The sequence below is a fragment of the Mustela erminea genome, chromosome 11, assembly GCF_009829155.1.
Source record: "Mustela erminea isolate mMusErm1 chromosome 11, mMusErm1.Pri, whole genome shotgun sequence".
Taxonomy (NCBI): domain Eukaryota; kingdom Metazoa; phylum Chordata; class Mammalia; order Carnivora; family Mustelidae; genus Mustela; species Mustela erminea.
In genome coordinates, this window is record NC_045624.1 from 65449068 (window position 1) to 65469744 (window position 20677).

At 34.1% G+C, this 20677-nt stretch overlaps 1 protein-coding gene across 1 annotated transcript in view; it reads right to left on the minus strand.

Moving 5' to 3' along the window:
- Positions 1 to 18048, minus strand: part of GLCCI1 (glucocorticoid induced 1) — a gene marked incomplete at its 5' end in the record, with an annotated part of 71645 nt that extends 53597 nt beyond the window's left edge. The window contains 2 exons of the mRNA XM_032304418.1: positions 13771 to 13922; positions 18024 to 18048. Of these exons, the coding sequence (XP_032160309.1) occupies positions 13771 to 13922; positions 18024 to 18048 (177 nt within the window). The remainder of the gene's footprint in view (positions 1 to 13770; positions 13923 to 18023) is intronic.
- Positions 18049 to 20677: the final 2629 nt, after the last annotated feature.

Below are 20677 nucleotides of genomic sequence, written 5' to 3' on the forward strand. Positions count from 1 at the left end.
AAAATCTATAAAAATGTTCTCCTGAAAAAGTTAAACAACAGAGCTAACATGATCCAGTAATTCCCAGAGAAACAAAAACATGTGTCCACACAAAAAGGTGTACACAAATGTTCACAGCAGTACATGAACTCATGAATGTAGAAATAAATTTTATTAAATACCCTGGAATATTAGTTAGCGATAAAAAGGGATAAAATACTGATACATGGTATAGTATGGATGAACCTTAGAAATACTATACTCAGTAAAAGAAAGCAGATACCAAAGGCCCCATATTGTGTGAGTCCATTTATATTATCTGTTCAGAATGTACAAACCTACAGAGGCAGAAAGTAGATTTGTGTGTGTCTATGGCTGAGAGAAAGAGGATTCAGGGAGAACAGTGAGTGACTGCTAATGAGTACAGTGGTTTCTTTTTAGAGTGATGAAAATATTCTAAAATTGATTATGGCAATGGTTGCACAACCCTGAATTTAATATATTAAGAACCACTGAACTGTATACTTTTAATAGGTGAACTGTTTGGTATATAAGTTATATCTCAATAAAACAGTTCCAAAAATAGTTAAGTCAAAGAGGCAATTATAAATCAGCCTCATTTTTCAATTCAAAGAAAAGCCATGTATTGCTGAATCCAAAAGTCTCAAGCATTATTTGCATTTTCTCAAAAATAACTGATATTTTCTGTCACACTTTTCTTGCCAAGTTTCAAGTCACATAGAGGCACTAGTCAAGTAATTGAATAGAAGAGGTCAGAAGGGACCGTACATTAATAATCTATCCAGTTAGGTTTCTCAAGTCATGCTGAGAACATTTAACAAAAAAATTAAAGACATAACATAAAGTGTACAATGAAAATACTATTCTCTGGCTTCCTATAGAAACAGAGTTACTAATAGACTCTCCACAAATAACGGGCTTCCACTTTAACTAAAAGTGGATGGTTATGTGAGGAATTAAAAGTATAAACAATATTTCAATTTATTACTTGGTATTTGTACCTAACAATAATACCCTTTCTAACATGTTCTATCACTAATATTGAGAAGGAATTTAAAATCAAATGGGGAGATCTAATTTTCGGCTTTTAGAGAGCATTAGAATGTATTAATTCTTTGGTGTTACAATCTTCTAAATTACAATTTACCTTGGTTGCTGGATTTCAAAACTTTTTAAAAAATGATATACTCTAACACTTTAAATAATATATTTAACAATCACATTGGAGAATCTGAATTATCCAAGAGATAAACTACCTTTGTTGTTCCTTGATAGCTTTTAATATTTAAACAAAAATCTTTCCCACCTGACAGAAAATCAGCAACATAAGTGACTACGAGATGCCATCCAAAAATATTTCCACACTATTCCAAAGTCATAAAAACTAACAGTGCTCAACTGATTGCATGACTATCATCAATAGGATATCTAAGTCATGAGGAAATAAGACGTTTCCTTAACAATCTCCACTTTCCCATAAATGGACCCACCAATCTGAACTGCCATTTCTTATTGGTTAAGACTGCGCAGTAGACAACAATAGCTACTTAGGACTGAGTGAATCCTGACCTACCAGAAACTATTTATTGTTTCAGACCCTTATCATGAGGCAGAGCTATCTGTGTAATTCCTATGCCATCTCCTACCACTTCAAACTTAACGCTCATAATTGCATATCAATTGTTGACATTAGTAAATAATGACTTTCTCTGTCACTTAATTCACTATCATTAAATTAAAGCTTCCTGACAGTAAAATATTATAGATTCTAATACAAAGCAAACTAACATTTACCAATATCTACCATGTCCTAGATATGTGCTAGAATCTTAACATGGATTATTTTATGTAATCCTCACTGCAGTAGGTACCAGTGGTATTTCCTAAAAGCTATGAGAATTCCAACAGCAATGAAAACTCACTCAGTTTATACTAATTCACTCAGTTCATACTAATGTTTCCTGGGAATGTGACAGATCCTATCCCAATCATTCATTTATACAAAGTAGTTATTAATAAGTTGAAAGGCATGTTGCTTTCTCATACCATATATGCCCTTAGCTATTGACTTAATTCTTAAGTTCTTAAAGCTTAATGTCACTAACATTCTCTAAGTAAATATTAATTATTTATTACTATTACAGGATTTTTGACAGAAAAGTGATAGGTTAGAAGTTATAAAAGTACGAGAGCCAATGTACCAGATTACGAAGGTCAGTATGATAGAGTAACAGGGTTGTTCCAAATAAATACAACCTACTTCATAATTTTACCTACAGCTAAATTAGGGATATAGGTATGGTGGAAGAGACTAAGGAAAGGAGTTTAACTCTGTTACCGGGCAAATGTTTCTGGTAATGGGAAGAAACCCAAGTAGATGGATAATATGAGTATGGGGGAGGCTCCTCACTAAAAACCTTTTACTTTTAAATAAAATGAATTTACTATCTATTAAAAATTATTAAGTAGGGGGCGCCTGGGTGGCTCAGTGGGTTGAGCTTCTGCCTTCGGCTCGGGTCATGATCCCGGAAGTCCTGGGATTGAGCCCTGCATCAGGCTCTCTGCTCAGCAGGGAGCCTGCTTCCCCCCTCTCTCTGCCTGCCTCTCTGTCTACTTGTGATCACTGTCTGTCAAATAAATAAATAAAATCTTAAAAAAATAAAAATAAAAATTATTAAGTAGAGGGGCGCCTGGGTGGCTCAGTCATTGAGCATCTGTCTTTGATTCAGATCATGATCCAGAGTCCTGGGATGGAGCCCTGCATCCTTGGGTTCCTTGTTCAGCGGGGAGCCTGCTTCTCCCTCTCCCTTTGCCCCTCCCCCGGCTTGTGTTCCCTCTCTTGCTGTCTGTCAAATAAATAAATAAAATCTTTAAAAAATATTAATAAGTAGTACTTTGAGTTTCTGATAATTTTAGAATTAGTGTTTGAAAATGATGAATATTAAATATTTTAGCCATGGACTTTAGTTTTTCATCAATAAAGCTGAGTATATTCTTTTGGCAACCAAAAATATTACTCCCTAAGTTAGGAACATGACTACTTTCATGTGGACTGTCAAAACTCTTAGGATTATACAATCCTCTGTCTCTGAATTAGCCAATAGCTGAAAGAGAAAGTAAAGGTGATCTTCAACAGGAAGGACTCTTTATACATTCACTCAACAGCCAGTTAGGGACCAGCCCAGTAAAAATAACAACTTGGGTCCCTGGAACACAATCTAAGAGGCCAAAACGGCCAAATCTTTAGACTTGTTTCCATTTGCAGAGAAGCCTCCTACTCCCCAAAATAGTTCCATCAACTGCTGCTTCTTAAACAAACTTGTTTAACAAGGACACAGGAAACCCAAACAACTGTATTAAGCATGACTTCTGGTCAGGAAATGAGTTTTTGATCAGTGGTAAAACTGAAAGTTCTCGTTCATATGTATTACTATTTGAGGTATATCATCCACGCCTTTGATTCAATTCCTCCCCAGCCAAGCTCCTTTCACAGAAGGAGGAAAAGGACAGATTATTTTAAATGTAATTTCAATAGCACAAAATTTATGTATTTTAGTTTAGAGTTGCTAATTTTATTGATTATGGCTAAAGCCAAATGCAAAGTACTTATTCCAGATCTGATACTTAAAAATAAATAAAAATAGGAATGCCTGGATGGCTCAGTCAGTTAAGCACCTGACTCTAATTTCAGTTCAAGGTTGTGAGATGGAGCCCCCCTCCCCATCGGGCTCTGCACTGGGCATGGAGCCTGCTTAAGATTCTCTCTCTCGGGGCACCTGGGTAGCTCAGTGGGTTAAACCTCTGCCTTCGGCTCAGGTCCTGATCTCAGGGTCCTGGGATCGAGAGCCCCACATCGGGCTCTCTGCTCAGCAGGGAGCCTGTCCCCCGTCCCCACCGCATGCCTCTCTGTCTACTTGTGATCTGTCTCTCTCTGTTAAATAAACCAATAAAATATTTAAAAAAAAAAAAAAAAGATTCTCTCTCTCCCTCTCCCTCTGACCACCCCATCTCTATAAATCAGTCAATCAATCAATAGATTTCTGGTGACACCTAGGTGGCTCATTTGATTAAGTGAATGCCTTTAGCTCAGGTCATGATCCTGGAGTCCCAGAATCAAGTCCCACATCAGGCTCTCTGCTCAGCCAGGAGACTGCTTCTCACTCTGACTCTCTCTGAGGCCTCTTATGCTCTCTCTCATTCTCACTCTCTCAAATAAATAAAATAAAATAAATCTTAAAAAATAAATAAACAGATAAATAAATTTCTAGAGAAAGATGCTGGCATGGAGTTAGGATCATAATACTCCATACATTCAAACCTAATGAAATTAAGAAAAATAAATTAAAATGATATTTTTTGTGTTTTTGGCATGTTTAAATGTTTCTTACTTCAAATTTTGAAAACTGATTTTAAAAAATAAAATACCAAAGAAAAACGTCATCTGGAAAATAAAAGTAAAATATGTAGAATTTCACTTAGGATCTAACCATCCCATCTCTTATTCTTCAAAGAATAGAAAGGTAAATGAGAAAAATTCTACAGTCTTCTCTGATACCAAATTTGGAGGGAAAATAAACGAGGGGAGTAGACTAGATATCAAAGTGGAAAAATTTATGTTCAGTAAAAGCTATTCTCAGATCACTTGCTCATCAGAAATTTTTAAAAAACTGCCATGTTCACCATACCATTGTTCGCTAATAGGGAAATATGGCAGAGGACTCCAAAACAAATAAATAAACAGATACATAAATAAATAAATAAATAAATGGTGCAAAGCTGATTATTTCCAGCAATAAGCAAGATTAACTAGAACAAAAAGACAAAAGACAAAAACTAAGAAATAAAAAACATGGGAAAGAGGTAGGAGAAAAGAGGAAGAAATTTCCTCTTAAAGATCCCCTTTCTAACTGTGAATTTACAGTGCCAAGGCCACTAGTCAAACATTCACCTATCTTTCACTCTCTCTGCTGGTAAATATAAATAATAATACCAATTACTTATTGACATTTAATGTGTTGGCCCCTATTCCCAGCATTTCAAACACATTAACTTATTTTAGCCCTTACAATAACCCTATGAGGTACAATAATATCCCAATAACAAATGAGAGAAGTGAGACACTGAAATAAAGGGATTTGCCCAGAATTACAAAGCAGGAAAATGCTGGAGCCAAGATTCAACACCAGTTTGCTTCCAGAACCAGAGCTCTTGACCAATGGAAGAAAAAATTAATAAATGAAACAGTTTTCGATACTAATTTATATTATGAAAAGGTTATTCAGGGGAAAAATATGGATCAAGATACAGAGTATCTATAATAATAAATAATACCAACCAAAACAAAGATATAATGGACATAAATCTTTATACATCCGTATTATTAAGATATATAAAGCAATGATCACTGGAAACATACATCAGCAGAAATTTTAATTCAGTAACTGCCAGCTTATGATGGAACAAACAGATATAAAGGGGCTATAGAGAAACTGAATAACATAATTAATAAGGCTGAATTAATATGTAATGAATTCTGTATCTAGAAGTAAAGACTATGCCTTGTTTTCAAATACCCAAAGAGCATAAAAAAATAAAAAAGATCTTATATTAGGTCACAAAGAAAATTTCACTGACGTTTCCACAGATACATAATTCTATTTTCTAAATACAATAAAGCTAGAAATTAAATTTTTACTCAGAAATTTTAACCATTTAGAAATTAAAAACAAAACAAAAAGTCTCATATACTAAACAGCATATCAAAACTGAAAATACACAGTATCTTGCAAATACAAATGAGCTCAGAGAGTAAGTCTTGGCATAAAACACCTATATTACTGAACAAGAAACACATACAAAAATTAAGCATTTATCTCTAGAATTGTGAAAATATATATACACTCCAGGAAGGCAGAAGTAAGGCAATGATAGAGCAAAGTCAGACAGCAATGAACTAGGAAAAAGAAAAATAAGAAAAAAAATTTCAACACATTACTTTTTTTTAAAAAATACTATATAACCTAATAAATTTAATCACTCAAAACACATATGCAATATTATAAGTAATAAAAAAAATAACTACAGAAATACAAGAAATTAAAACAATTATATAAGAATATTTTGTGAAACTATGCAAAATACTTGAAAAGCTAGATGAAATGGATTATATTCAAATGAAAATACTGAACAAAAGAAACAGAAACTAACAGAAACCAAAAGCCAAAGGGGTGCCTGGATGGTGCAACTGGTTAAATGTCCAAGTCTTGGTTTCCACTCTGGGCATATTATCAGTGTCCTGAGACTGAGCCCTGTGTTGGGCTCCCTCAGGATCTGTGCTCAGTGTGAGTCTGCTCACGACTCGTTCTCCCTCTCGCTCCCCACCTCCTCCCTATGTGCAAGCACTCTCTTACAAATAAAAATAAAATCTTAAAAAAAAAAACAGAAACCAAGAGCCATGGGAAAAAATTGAGACTTTACTAAAGAGTTATAATCTGAAAACACACTAGTTAGCTTCATAGGTAAAATCTTTTCAGACTCAAATAACAGATAATTGGGATATTTTCACCATCTGTGCCAGAGCACAAAGGAAGGAAACTTGCAAAATCTTTCTATGAAGCAAGTATGACACTAATCTAAGGATTACATTATGAAAAAGAAAAAAGTTCAGACCTCATTTCTGAATTCTGAAACAAATATAAATATTAACAAACACTTCATTTGCCACTGTATATTTTTAAAAAGGACCCATTAAATAGCATTTATTCCAAAATGTAGTCATGACCAATTAAGTAATCTATTAAAGAAATTCACCATCTTACACATAATGAGTCAAAACAACATATTCACTTCAATGATGCAATGGCATTTCACACAAAGAATCACTTCCAATTTAAGAAGAAAAACAATTAGTAAAATGAGTATACTTAATGCTACTCCTGTCAGAATGAATGCACCAGTTAAGTTTATTGAGATATAACTGACATATAGCATTATATTAGCTTTAGGTGTAAAACCTGGTTCAATATTTGTCTATGCTGTGAAGGGATCAGCACAATAATCCTAACACCATCACCACTCACAGTTATGGGAATTTTTTCTTGTAATGACAACTTTTAAGATTTTCTTTCTTACCAACTTTCAAATATGCAATACAGTATTAGTAACTATAGTTGCCATGGGGTCCATGATACCCACTAGACAAATTATTTTATAAATAATTTTATTTTCACCCATTTCACCCACCCCCCCAATTCCCAGCAACCATCAATCTGTTCTTTGTATCTGTGTCTTTTTTTTTTTAAGATTCTACATATACATGAGATCATATTTGATCATGTTTATCTTTGTCTTTGATTTATTTTACTGAAGTATATGACAAGCTTTCATTCTTTTTTATGGCTGAATAATATTCCATTGTATCTACACAGCACAACTTCTTTGTCTATCTATCTGCTGATAATCATTTAGATTGCTTCCACACCTTGGCTACTGTAAATAACTGCCCAAAGAACATGGGGGTGTATGTACGTTTTCAGCTTAGTGTTTTGTCTTCTTTGGATAAATACCCAGAAGGAGAACTGCTGGATGATATGGTAGTTCTATTTTTAATTTTTTGAAGAAACTCCATACTGTTTTCCATAGTGGCTGCACCAATTTATATTCCTACCCACAATGAACAAGCATTTCCCTTTATCCTCATCCTAGCCAACATTTGTTATCTCTTATTTTTTTCCTAACAGTCTGACAGGTGTGAGGTGGTATCTCACTGTGGCTTTGATTGCATTTCCCTTATCATTAGTGATGCTGAGCTTCTTTTCATATTCCTTCTAGTTGTCTAAATGCCTTCTTTGGAAAAATGTGTATTCAGATCTTCTATCCATTTTTTAACTGGATTGTTTGTTATTTTGCCATTGAGTTATAGAAGTTCTTTGTTATTTTGGATATGATTTGTAAATATTTTCTCCTGTTCAGTAGGGCGTCTTTTCATTTTGTTTATGGTTTCCTTTGCTATGCAGAAGCTTTTTAGTCTGATGTAGTCCCACTTGTTTATTTTTGCCTTTGTTGCCTTTACTTTTAATGTCAAATTCAAAAAATTGTCACTAAGACCTATGTCAAAAAGCTGTGTTTTCTTCTAGAATTTTTTTTATGGTTTCAGGTCTTACATTTAAGTCATTAGTCCATCTGAGTTAAATTTTTGTGTATAATATATGATAGTGGTCCAGTTTTCCCAACATCATTTATTGAGGAGCCTTGTCTTTTCCGCATTGTATATTCTTTCCTCCTCAGTGGTCAATTGATTATATATGCACGGGTTTATTTCCGGGCTCTGTTCTATTCCACTAATCTAGGTGGCTGTTTTTACACCAATACCACACTGTTTTAATTATAATAGCATTGTAATATAGTTTGAAGTAAGGAATTATGATGTCTCCAGCTTGTTTTTTCTCAGGATGCTTTAGCTATTCAGAGTCTTTTGTGGTTCAATATAAATTTTAGGATTGTTTGTTCTATTTCTGTGAAAAATGCCACCGGAATTTTGCCAGGGATTGCACTCAATCTGTAGACTGCTTTAGGTAATATGAACATTTTAACAATATTAATTCTTCCAATCCATAAGCATGGAATAGCTATTTATCTGTGTCTTCTTCCATTTCTTTAGTCAATGCCTTATATAGTTCAGTGTACAGGTCTTTCACCTCCTTGGTTAGATTATTTCCTTTTTTAAAAAAAATTTTTATTATGTTAGGTTATTTTCCTACCTATTTTATTCTCTTGATGCAATTGTAAATGCGATTTTCTTAAAATGTCTGATACATTATTAGCATAAAGAAACACAAATTTCTGTATATTGATATTGTATCCTGCAACTTCATACTGAATTCATTTATTAGTTCTACCCGTCTTTTGGAGTTTTCAGGGTCTCCTATATATAACAGCATGTTATCTGCAAATAGTGACAGTGTTACTTCTTCTTTTCCTATTTGGAAGCCTTTTATTTCCTTTTCTTGCCTAACTGCTCTGGCTAAGATGTCCAATACTATGTGGAGTATGTGGAGCGGGCATCCTTATTTTGTTCCTGATGTTAAAGAAGAAGTTTTCAGTTTTTCACCATTGAGTATGATGTTAGGTATGGGCTTGGCAGAGATGGCCTTTATTGTGTTGAGATACATTGTCTCTATACTCATTATTTTGAAATTCCTTTTTTTTCTTAATTAAAGATTTCATTTATTTGACAGAGATCGCAAGTAGTCAGAGAGGCAGCCAGAGAGAGAGGAAGGGAAGCAGGCTCCCTGCTGAGCAGAGAGCCCGATGTGGGGCTCGATCCCAGGGTCCCGGGATCATGACCTGAGTCGAAGGCAGAGGCTTTAACCCACTGAGCCACCCAGGGGCCCCTTGAAATTCTTTTTTAATCATAAATGAATGTTGAATTCTGTCCACTGCTTTTTCTGCATCTACTGAGAAAATTGTATACTTTTAATCCTTCTGTTAATGTGGTATATCACACTGAATAATTTTTAGGTGTTATACCATCCTTGTATCCCTGGAATAAATCTCACTGATTATGGTGTATGATCCTTTTAATGTATTGTTGAATTAGGTTTGCTAATTTTTTTTGAGGTTTTTTACATCTAAATTCATCAGGGACATTGTCATATATTTTTCATATTATTTTCATATAATTTGTCTTGTTTTGGTGCACCAGCTCTTTAAAGCTTCTTCCCATAGTAAGTTTCATGGCCAAACTTAACTTTACGTGGGCAGAGAAGTAAAATCCTACCATGTGCTATGAAGAGAGAATGTATATATTTGTGAAAAGCCCTCATTGCTACTATACCTAGGAATTCAGAAGAAACACCTTTTATTATTGCTCTAAGCTATATTTCACTGTTTGACCACTTCATAAAAACTATATGCATTACTTTCTCATTTAAAAACATGCTCATGTTCAGAACTCTAAATCCATCCAGAGATGAAGCTTTAGACTATATGGTGAAAACTGAGAAAATATTACGGTCTGATTACTGTAACCTTAACTATAAAGTTCAATTTTAAGAGTTGGCGATAATTTTTTCTTTAAAAAAAGGTTGTATCTGCAAGGCTAATGTCTTAGAGTAATATTAAATTCCACAAAAGGGTTTTTAGTTTTTATTTCTATTAAGCTATACAGATTATTAGAATAATCTGGCAATGATCCATGTCTTCACTGGCCTTAAACGTGTGAAGCTGTTTCTCTTTTAGTCCTCAGAATAAATGCATGATTCTGCAAACTGGGTATTGCTAACTTCAATTTATAGAAAAGGAAAGTGAAGTTTGGACAACATGAAAGTTAATTTAGTGGGCCATGATTATTTCCCCAATATATTATTCAAAAAATTGCTAACATACTACTTTACTGAAAAAAACCCCTTAGTGAGCACTCATAATGTCAACAAATTCTATACATAATACTTTACTTTATTTGCCTCAACATATATCTACCTGTCCATCAACTGATCTTATTTTTGATTCATTTCAAGGCAAGCTGCAGACAGCAGTATACTTCACCCCTAAACATCTGATTAGAGTTCAATATTTGTTTACTGCTCTATATTTTAAAAATGAAGTTATATAGTAAAATATACAAGTGTATACTTGTATACATTCTGACAAGTACATTCATCCACATAACAAACACCTCTATCAAGATATAAAAAAACTTCCATTCTCCCAGAAGGTAGGTTCTCTCAGATTAGGCCTTGATTTGAACACATGATCCATCTCCAAGGTCCATGGTATTTTTCATAACACTATGCTATTTCTTTCTAAAAGGCCCAATGTGTAAGTATATTAAACATTAAGAATTTTATTCCTAACCCTCAATAATTACAGTAGTTGAAATATGGAAATATGAAAGGAAGAAAATACTAGAGACACCCTCCATCAAAACCAGACAGCCTCGATATTTAATATCTGTAGTAAACAGACTGTACACGTTCCCTCCACTGACTTCCCCCTAAATAAACAAAAACTTCTACTTGCCTCCCTAAGACCTCAAGAGTTAGCCCAAGAAGAATGGATGTGGCAATAAAAAAAAAAAAATTCATATGTTCATCTCTTGTATCTTTAATTAAACCAACAGATGCTTGGGGGCAAGAACATTTCTTACGCTTAAGTGTCATATGCTTTAGTGGTTACTCTGAGAGGCAGTGGGGATTTGGAGAAAAAGCCAAAGCTTTAGAATCAGCCAAATCTGGGTTCAAATCTCTTGATTTAGTAGCGATATAAACAAAAAATTACTTAACTTCTCCATGCCTCAGTATCTCATCTGTAAAATGAGGCTTTCGTTTTACCTTCCTTTCAATGTCCTTTCTCAAATAAGTACCTAAATGGAGATCCATGCAGACTTTTGCCCTGGACTTCAAGTTTTAGGGGCAACTGTTCTGGTCCTCTTTTAGTCATACCCCTCCTCACAGGTGAAGAGATCATAGGTCCAAAAGAACATACACACCATGAGCCCACACCTCTGCCTCCGTCTATGCCCTGGGTAATCTAGACCCAGGAATTCCTTGCCTAAAAAGAGTAGTCTTGCCTCCAAGGTCTGAAAGAACCTATACCCTGGGTCTCATTTGCTGAAGAAATATGAATGAAGCATATATGTGAGGACGGGGTGGTTGAAACGTTATATGTAAAGGCATCCCTCAGAGAAGAGAATGGTGTGTGGGGTAGGAAGAGATACAGGTTTAGGTGCAGAAGGCAGGATGTGCTCAACACATGCAGACATATTCTGGCATGTATGTCTGAAGAATCCAACTTTAGTTCAAACCTAAAGTTCAAGGTCCATAGGGCATATTTGTCAAAGTGGGAGAACAAAATATATTTTAAACACACACACACACACACACACACTTATTATTTTAACTTAGATGTACATGGTATGTTGGTCTTCATTTAAATTTGCATTACAAATGACCCTATCTGTATCTACTACCAATAGGTATTGACATACTCACTTTCAAATATTATCATATTTAGTCATGTAACATTATCATGAGGTAGGTTTCACTAACCCCATCATGCAGATAAGAAACAGACAAGCTTAAGAAACCCTTTTTTCTATCTCTACCTCGCTTTCTTAACTCTCCAATATCTGCGTTTCCTCCTGTCATATCATCAATATTACACTCTCCAAAATAATGTGCCCCGAATTCCTAACTTGAGCCCTTCTTCTCCATGGTTTCTCTTTAGCACCTGACAGAGTTACCAATTCTTCCTCAGAACATCTTTCCCTTTCTTCTAAGGCTAGACTATCAGTTCTCTTAGGTTTTGCTCTTTTTCTGGCTCCTCTTTCTGAATAGTGTCTGCATAAAGTACATGATCAATAAAAAGTAGGATTTTTTTCAAATCTAAAAAGAGATTTTATCTTGAAGTACAGTGCCAGTCACTCGACTAAGTGATACATGCACGCACAGCTTTCCATTTATCCTAAAAACACCATAAAACTGAAGCTCAGAATTACTGACAAACTAACTTGTGTCAGAAACCTGGCTCCAACACTTTCTGGCTTTATGATCCTGAGTAAGTCACTTATCCTCCCTGAGTCTCAGCTTCCCCGTCTGTGTCATCTTGTAACATTCTTATGAGAATTAAATGAAACTCAGGATATAAAACACACAGCACATGATCCATCGTCAGTAAATGTTAACCCCCAACATATTTCTTTATGTTTCATGTCTACACTTACCACACATGTCAACCCAACCTCTCCAGAAAGGTGGTCCTGAATTACCTGCATCCATTTCTAAGTGTCCAGGCCTACATCTAAGTTTTGCTAGTTATTTCTGTTGGAGAATCCCACTGCATACCATATCAACTGATCTTTTCCTCACAAAATGAAGAACAGAAAGCAAAAGACCGGGGGCGCAGGGGAGAAGCACAAAATATTACAAAGACAAAATTGATATGAGGAATGATAAAGAAGCTAATTTCATGGTTTCAACTTGCTGAGAAAATTACAAAAACTGCAAAGATTCTCATAAATCATGTCCAAAATTTTCTCCCTTTTTTCTTCAGACATGAAGCTCTAATCCTTCCATTTCCCTAATCCATAAAGCCCCAAATCTTCTCATTCCTTTTGATTCTCTCACATTGAAGTGCTTTCTTCATCAAACATCTAATTACATACTATCTTCTATTACTGATTTTCAGAAATTAACATCTATGTTCCTAACTATGCTTCAAGTTCTTTAACATCAATAACCATCTCTTATATTTTTAATTCTTCACAATGCTGATTGACTACTATTATGAAGATATGGTCAAGAACTCAGAAATCATAAATTAAGATGTTTTCAGACTTTTTCCTGACTTGGAAGGAAACACTTCTAAAATCAAAAAGGTTGGTGAACCTTCGACATGTAGAAAAGTGTGACAAGCCATGTGTTAATATTTTACAAATTATGTCCAAGAACAGTGCAAACTTTTCTCCAAAACTAATTTATAATTTTCTCATATAGATACTAGTTATTATATTAATTTCTGTTAAGCAATTCTTAAAACTATGTCTCAAAAACCATGTAATATAGACTTCTGTGCTATTTATTAAATTCTAAATAATTTTAAAACTTTTAAAACCCAAATGAGAAAAAACAAAGTTTAAAAAAGAAATGGCTTCCTTTTTTGGTTGACTATATTTTAAATTTGAAAAAATTTAATGAAATTACATTTTCTTTAATGTGATCAAAACAGAAGAACTGCAGAGTAATAAAACTGATTTTGATTTGCTTATTTTACCTGAGTAGCTTTATCTTTCATGCATGAAGGGTAATGAACATGAGGATCCCGTGGCCACTGTCCTGTGAGATAAGGTCCTGTTATCGTATCCAAAGAAGAGGTTCGCCTTATTGTACTAGAGGTTCGAACTTGCTGAGATTTTGGCCTGTCCACTATAAAAAGTGAAAAAAAAAAATTAGATTAGTCACTGACAAATTACATAAAATTTAAAATTATTTAAACTTCATAGCTTATAGCGAATGTCACCCTGTCAATTTTCCCTAGAATATGTATTTACCCTAGAAGTTCCCTTCTATGACCTGATGAAATTTGTAGACCCTCTCCGAAGGAAAATACGTTTACATGTTAAATCTTGCATATCCTTCCAGGGCTGTCACAGATGCTGTGAAGCTCACCCATTTTAGAGATCTATTCTAAAACCTACCCATCTTTGTCACTGCCATTACTTTAATTAAGACTCTCTCATGTCTCACCTGGACTGCCAGTTTCCTAACTGCTCTCCCTGCATCCATCTCAATTAAATCTTACAGGGCTACTGCCCAACACCACTAAAAAAAACCATTTCCGTGGTTAATCATTGCCTTTAATGTAAAGCCTGCATTTTTTACAATTTGGCTCCCACAGACCTCTGTGTTTAATATCTTGCTACTCCTCTATAAATCCACACTAACTACAAAGTGCCAAATGAACTAACTGCAGTTTCCCAAATGTAAAACACTCCCTTCCCTGCCTCTACACATTCTATTATTTACTGAGCCTAGAACGCTCTCCTTTTTTTGTTCACTTGACAAAGTCTTAACTTCCAGACCAGTTTCGGTGTCACACCGCCTCTGTGAAACTTTTCCCAGTGTTTTCTTTCTCCATCTCTACCTCTGCTTGCATGCAACCGTAAGTCTGTCTTTCTCCCCAACAAGTTTAGCCTCTGCATACGGAAAAGGAGTCAATGCTCAACACTTATTTGATCAATTTATTCGCAGCTACACAAAAATAACATGTATAAAGAACTTTATATTTGAATTCAATTTCATCATTTACATATGAAGAATCTGACGCCCAGAGGGATAAAACTGAATTGTCTAGTGAAAGAGAACTGCTAACAGAAGACAGAGGTAAAAAGGAAGCAAGATCTCTAGACATTCTATACCTTTCAATCCATCTACCACAACCACCTACTTTTCTCCTTTTGGGTAACTCTAAGTACTTCTGTTGAAAATTAAAATGATCATAACGAACTCTACAGTTTCTTTACAAAGAAATTATAGAGGTTTTCATATCTACATCCCCAGTAATTTACCACCGATGTGCTTTCTATAATAAAACCCCTTGACTTACAAGCTCCAAGGCTCAAAGTCTTATTCAGGATTATATCTCACATTAAACTAAAATGCCTTGCACATTATAGTCAAGAGACATTTGTTACTGAACACTGTTCTTTAACTATCTTCCTGAAACCAGAATACATTAAGTAGGTTTTTTTTTTTAATCAGTCAACAAAACACAGCACCCTAATTTCATTTCACCGTGGGCAGAGAATCTAGGATGACCTATTTCTACCTACTCTTTGCAATTACCTGAATTTTCTTTCAATTTTTATAAACACTTCATGAGTCATGAAGAAGATATATTTTCTGTTTTCAGAATATAGAGCTCTTTATTTGTCTTGTACATCAACTGAAATAAAAATATAGAATATAGGAATAAAATAATTACCAGTGGATCTGTCACAGATTTAGAAGAGAACTCTCAAATTTCTAAACTACCATTGAGAACTATTAATTCTCTTTCTTTCCTGCAATTTATTTATTTATTGGAGAGAGAGAGAGAGAGCACACGAGAATGGGGGCAGGAGTAGATGGAGAGAGACAAGCAGATTCCGTGCTGAGCATGGAGCCTGACAGAGGGCTTGATCCCAGGACCCTGAGATCATGACCTGAGGCAAAATCAAGAGCCAAATGCTCAAACAACTAAGCCATACACATGCCCTTCTTTCTTGCAATTTTTTATCATTTATATTTGAGTTCTGTGTAATTTAACACATACTGATCCATGATGTCATCATCATGGTTTGCACACTTCACCATTATAATCTGTTCCATTTATCACTTTTTTAAAAAACTCTTTTAAATGAAACATTATGACCCCCTTTTGCTCTCTATTATAATTTGCCTGGGTCCCTATTCTTTAATTTTCCATTTCCTTCAATCATTCTGTTTATGTGTCTTTTGTATACAGTATATAAACTAGGCTTTTTTAAAAAAAAAGAAAAAAACTTTGTAGTATGCCTTCTTGTAGAAAGTAAATTTATCCCACTTATGTTATTGCTATAAAAAGTTTAACTTGTCATGTAACATTTTTCTTCCTATTTGCGATGCTTCCTTGTTATGTGTCCTGTATTTCACTGTTTTTTTTTCTTCTCTCTTCTTGTAAAAACTAATATCAATGTAAACTGTTTTTAATAGTAGAAATTATTTCTGTTAATTCTTTCAAGAATTTTTTTCCTGGCTATAAAAGCAATACCCACAAATATTAGGAGCTCTGGAAAACATGTCTCTCATAATCTAATTTATAATAATTTGTTTAAAAGTTTTAGAAGTTATTTTATATTTCCTCCACCAGCAGGACACAAAAGACAAAAACATATTATCTCCTAAAAAAAAAGCCAACATTTATAGCAGTACACTACTAAATAAAAAAAAGTCCTACATAAAGGTCAGCTATAACCAGGAAAAGAAGAACCATTACATGTGAAAAACCTGTGCCTAAACTTAAATTGCTCCAAACTACTAAAATGTTGTATGTACTCAACTTACAGCTATTAAAACTCCTCCTAAATTGGAAAACAAACTATAGGGGCCATTTTTATGTTTTATAACAAAGAATCTATATAAATAGGCCCCTTGATCTATATATTTTAATTTGTATTTAGTAACTCCTACTATTTATCACTGGACCTTTGCCCATCACTCTCAAATGATCACATATTCTCCTCTTAATATCCTGTGATCAGCTACTTTGTCAGAACTGTGGTCTTCAAACCATTTTGACTTAAGAACTCCTATTGGTAAATAGGCTATTTATTTATAAATGTGGTATGTACTATATTACTAATATGCTAAATATTATAAAATAGACAAAACAAACATATATGATATGGCATACAAAATTAAAATATGCATGTATAAAAAATAGAAATTATGATGTTTTCTCCCTGTATCTCAACAGATGGCCCCACTCACTTTAATGGACCTGAAACTGAGTGCTAGACTCAATGCATAGACTGGCCACTTAGCTGTCTAGTTTCATGATATTACCCTACCGCTTAATTGTGTTAAGAATGTATAAATAAGCACCAGGTATTACCAACACCAAAACAAACAAATAAAAAGATCTCCTTTGAAAGGAAAAAGTTAGGACAGCACAATATCCATATCTTGTTAGAAAATTCACTCTACCCGTCATCATTTTTTTCAAGAAACTGAAGTATATGAAGCAAATATTCTTGAAAGTTCCTATTTCAAAGATATTCTTTAAAATAAAGATTCTCACCACTGCTCACAACCAGGAAAATGTCAAAGACAGGGTATTATTAATTTCCAAACTATCTGAAGTGTAAAAATTCAGAACAGGTTTGAAAATTGGTGAGGATGGTTTCTTCCAAGATATGATTAGTCATAATAACCCCATCTATCAAATATCACTAAAGCCTTAGATTTAACAAAAGGTTTATCATAAACAGTACAGTTCTATTTCAACAAGATGACCTGTTACTATTATCCAAACTTCCATGGCAGTGAGTTAGTCTTTAACTGCCTTATATCTAAGCCCTGACTCTCACAAATTTTTATTTATTCATTTCATAGTATCTCCTACCAATTCAGGTTTTACAATGTACTGCACTAAGGAAAATCAACACTGGTTTTGTATTACTTATATATTCAACACAATAAATTGTTTATTTCAGCATTACAGTTGTTATTAGAATATGTATTTATTTCTGAATTGGGTAATCACAATATTTTTCTACTAATTATTACAAAATTACCTCAATTCAGGTTAGATCAAACCAGAGGACACCTTATGAGCTAGAAGCAAGCATTACTAGAAACAATTTTTGAATTAATTTATAAGAGCTTGAATAACCTAATAAAATTGCTAAAATAAAGATTCAATTATACTTACATAAAGTATGAAAGAAAATCAAATAAATACTTATTATCATTACTTAAAGTAAAGAGGCATCAGGAAAACAGTACCTTCATGAGTGGTGAAAACAGGTAATCATTATTTCTAAAGAAAACTTGCTAAACATCTACCATATGGAAAGGACTGTTACATGTACCAAGGGAAATTACAAAATAAGTTCCAGACTCTCTTCAAGGAGTTTATATACTGGTTGGGGAGATATGATACATATAACTGAATTATAATATAAAGCAATGTATGTATGGCAAACATACAACAATGAAGGATAAGAAGGCAAACAAGGCAAAAAATAAATTATTCAGCAGATAGCAAGAATGATGCTCTCCAACTACACCAAAGGAGTAGTAAGAGTCTTTGCCATGCTACTTACCAATCCTGTTGCTAATACCCTTACTTAATATTTGAGGATAAAATACAGAATAACTTCAGCAAAAAAAAAAAAAAATTTAAATAAAATAAAATCACATCCATTTCCAGTACTATCATCCTTTTAACAGAACCAAAAAAGGACTGTTGATAGCCACAATATGTAAAAAGTCTTCCTCATTACATTCATCTAAGGGTTGTGCTTTCCTGTCCCTCTTCGCCTCCCTGAATAGGAAGCCACATGGCAGCAGCAGTTGGTAGGCCTGGGCCTCCTCAAGGTACCTACGAAGGACTGTACAAAATAATTCTTGCTCTCTAACAACCAAATGGAAATTCAGCTTTAATGTAATAATTAAAAATCAAAACAAACAAACAAAAAAACAGGATTAAAGGCAAGAAACTCTAAATTAGGGAACCCTGAATTTGAATAGCAAAGTAAGCATTGTTCAAAATGGGCAAAACCTGCCGAAGCAGTGTAACATGATATTAAATTAATTTATCTTTTCCCAACAATTTTTACTTCAGTGGTAATGCCTGAAGATTTTCTGGTCAGTGAGTTTAGAACTCTCCTGCCTTAAGAAACTAACCTGCAGTGGAAAACAAACTAAAACTTCCACAAGTTAAAAAAAAAATTCTTGAATATTGGAAACTTAAAGAACATTAGCTATGAAACAAGCCACCACATCTTCCAAACTAACGTAAGTGGCAAAGATGATACAATATTTTTGAGTGCCATAATGTAGCCACACAGAATGTAAACCATAATGTAGCCAGCCACACAGAATGTAAACTACCATGCAGAATTTTAAAAAGTGCTCATATTCTTTCTTGGGCTATTAACACACCTCAACTTTTTCATACTACGTTCAATCTACATAAGCATTATCAATCCTTTGTGTTTAATTCTCAATGAATGATTATTAGCCAAAGCTTTCCATTTATACTTATTACATAAAGCACATCTAAACTTAGAGAAAGCATTTAAATAACTGTTCAAAACTTTTTGAAAAAAGCTATTACTTCTTCAACCATTGTGTAACAACTATAATTCCCTGAATCTTAGCCATTACAAAACCATGAATTAACTGCTTCTTTCTTTATTCAAAATCCATCATTGATTACAATTGTAAAGAATCTTAAACCATGCAATAGAGCAAAAAGCTTAAGACAACTAAGTACTAATCCGAATCTTCCAGCTGTTTGTATCTCAGAACTCATAAAACTAGTTTTTAAAATGTCACATTAACAGTGCTAGCCAACAGTATCAAAACATACATCTATGATATTCTGTCTTAAATTTAAGCTTCTGAAGTATGTAAAATCTTTTTATCATTTAAGTTATCATAGTAAAAATAATCATGTTTATCACTTAACTTTGTTAACATTCAAAACAAAAACAGTCATTAAGTCCCATTATGCATGCGTGTGTGTATGCATATGACTTAAATTACCTAGTATTGATTAGAACAATGTTAAAAAATGCTTTAAAAAATTGGCAATGCTTTTTAGCCACTACAACATTAACACCTGGGCCTGTCTGAAAAGCAAAAGAAGCAGCTTTTTAGTATTTCACCTAGAAATGAGATATTGAGAGATCCTAGAATAGAAAGACACAAGACCCTCAGACAATTCAATGGTGGACTAAGCGATGGAACTCAAGGATGGGATCCTATGTGGCTTTCCATATAAGGAGAACCAGGAAGCTTGTTCAAAATGCAAGTTACCAGGCCACACTCCCAGAGATTCTAATCAAGAGGTTATAGGATGGAACCAGGTTATTAACATATATTTTTTTAAACCAAACCTGACTAATTGAGATGCATCATAAGGGCTAGGAAACACAGAAGTCCTAAAGCAATCCTTCTCAAAGTGAAAGACTTATGTTAAATATGCACATTTCTGTGCCTGATTTATTATCAACCATGTGACACTCTCTGGTAGTGGGATCAAGAGATCTGAATTTTTAGTAAGCATCTCAGGTGACTCTTAATGCTACTGAAAGCTTAAGAACCTATGTCTGAAGGATTGATACTAGATCGTTTGGAATTTTAGGTGCTAGAAAATAAAATCCTTTGGAGCGCCTGAGTGGCTCAGTGGGTTAAATCCTCTGCCTTCGGCTCAGGTCATGATCCCGGGGTCCTGGGATTGAGCCCCACTCTGCATAGCAGAAAGCCTGCTTCCCCTCTCTCTCTGCCTGCCTCTCTGCCTACTTGTGATATCTTGTCTGTCAAATAAATAGAATTTAAAAAAGAAAAGAAAATCCTTTTATCACAGTAACTTACTCTCATTTAAAACTCATTTAACTTACTCTCATTTAAAACATTAAAAACACTTTAAA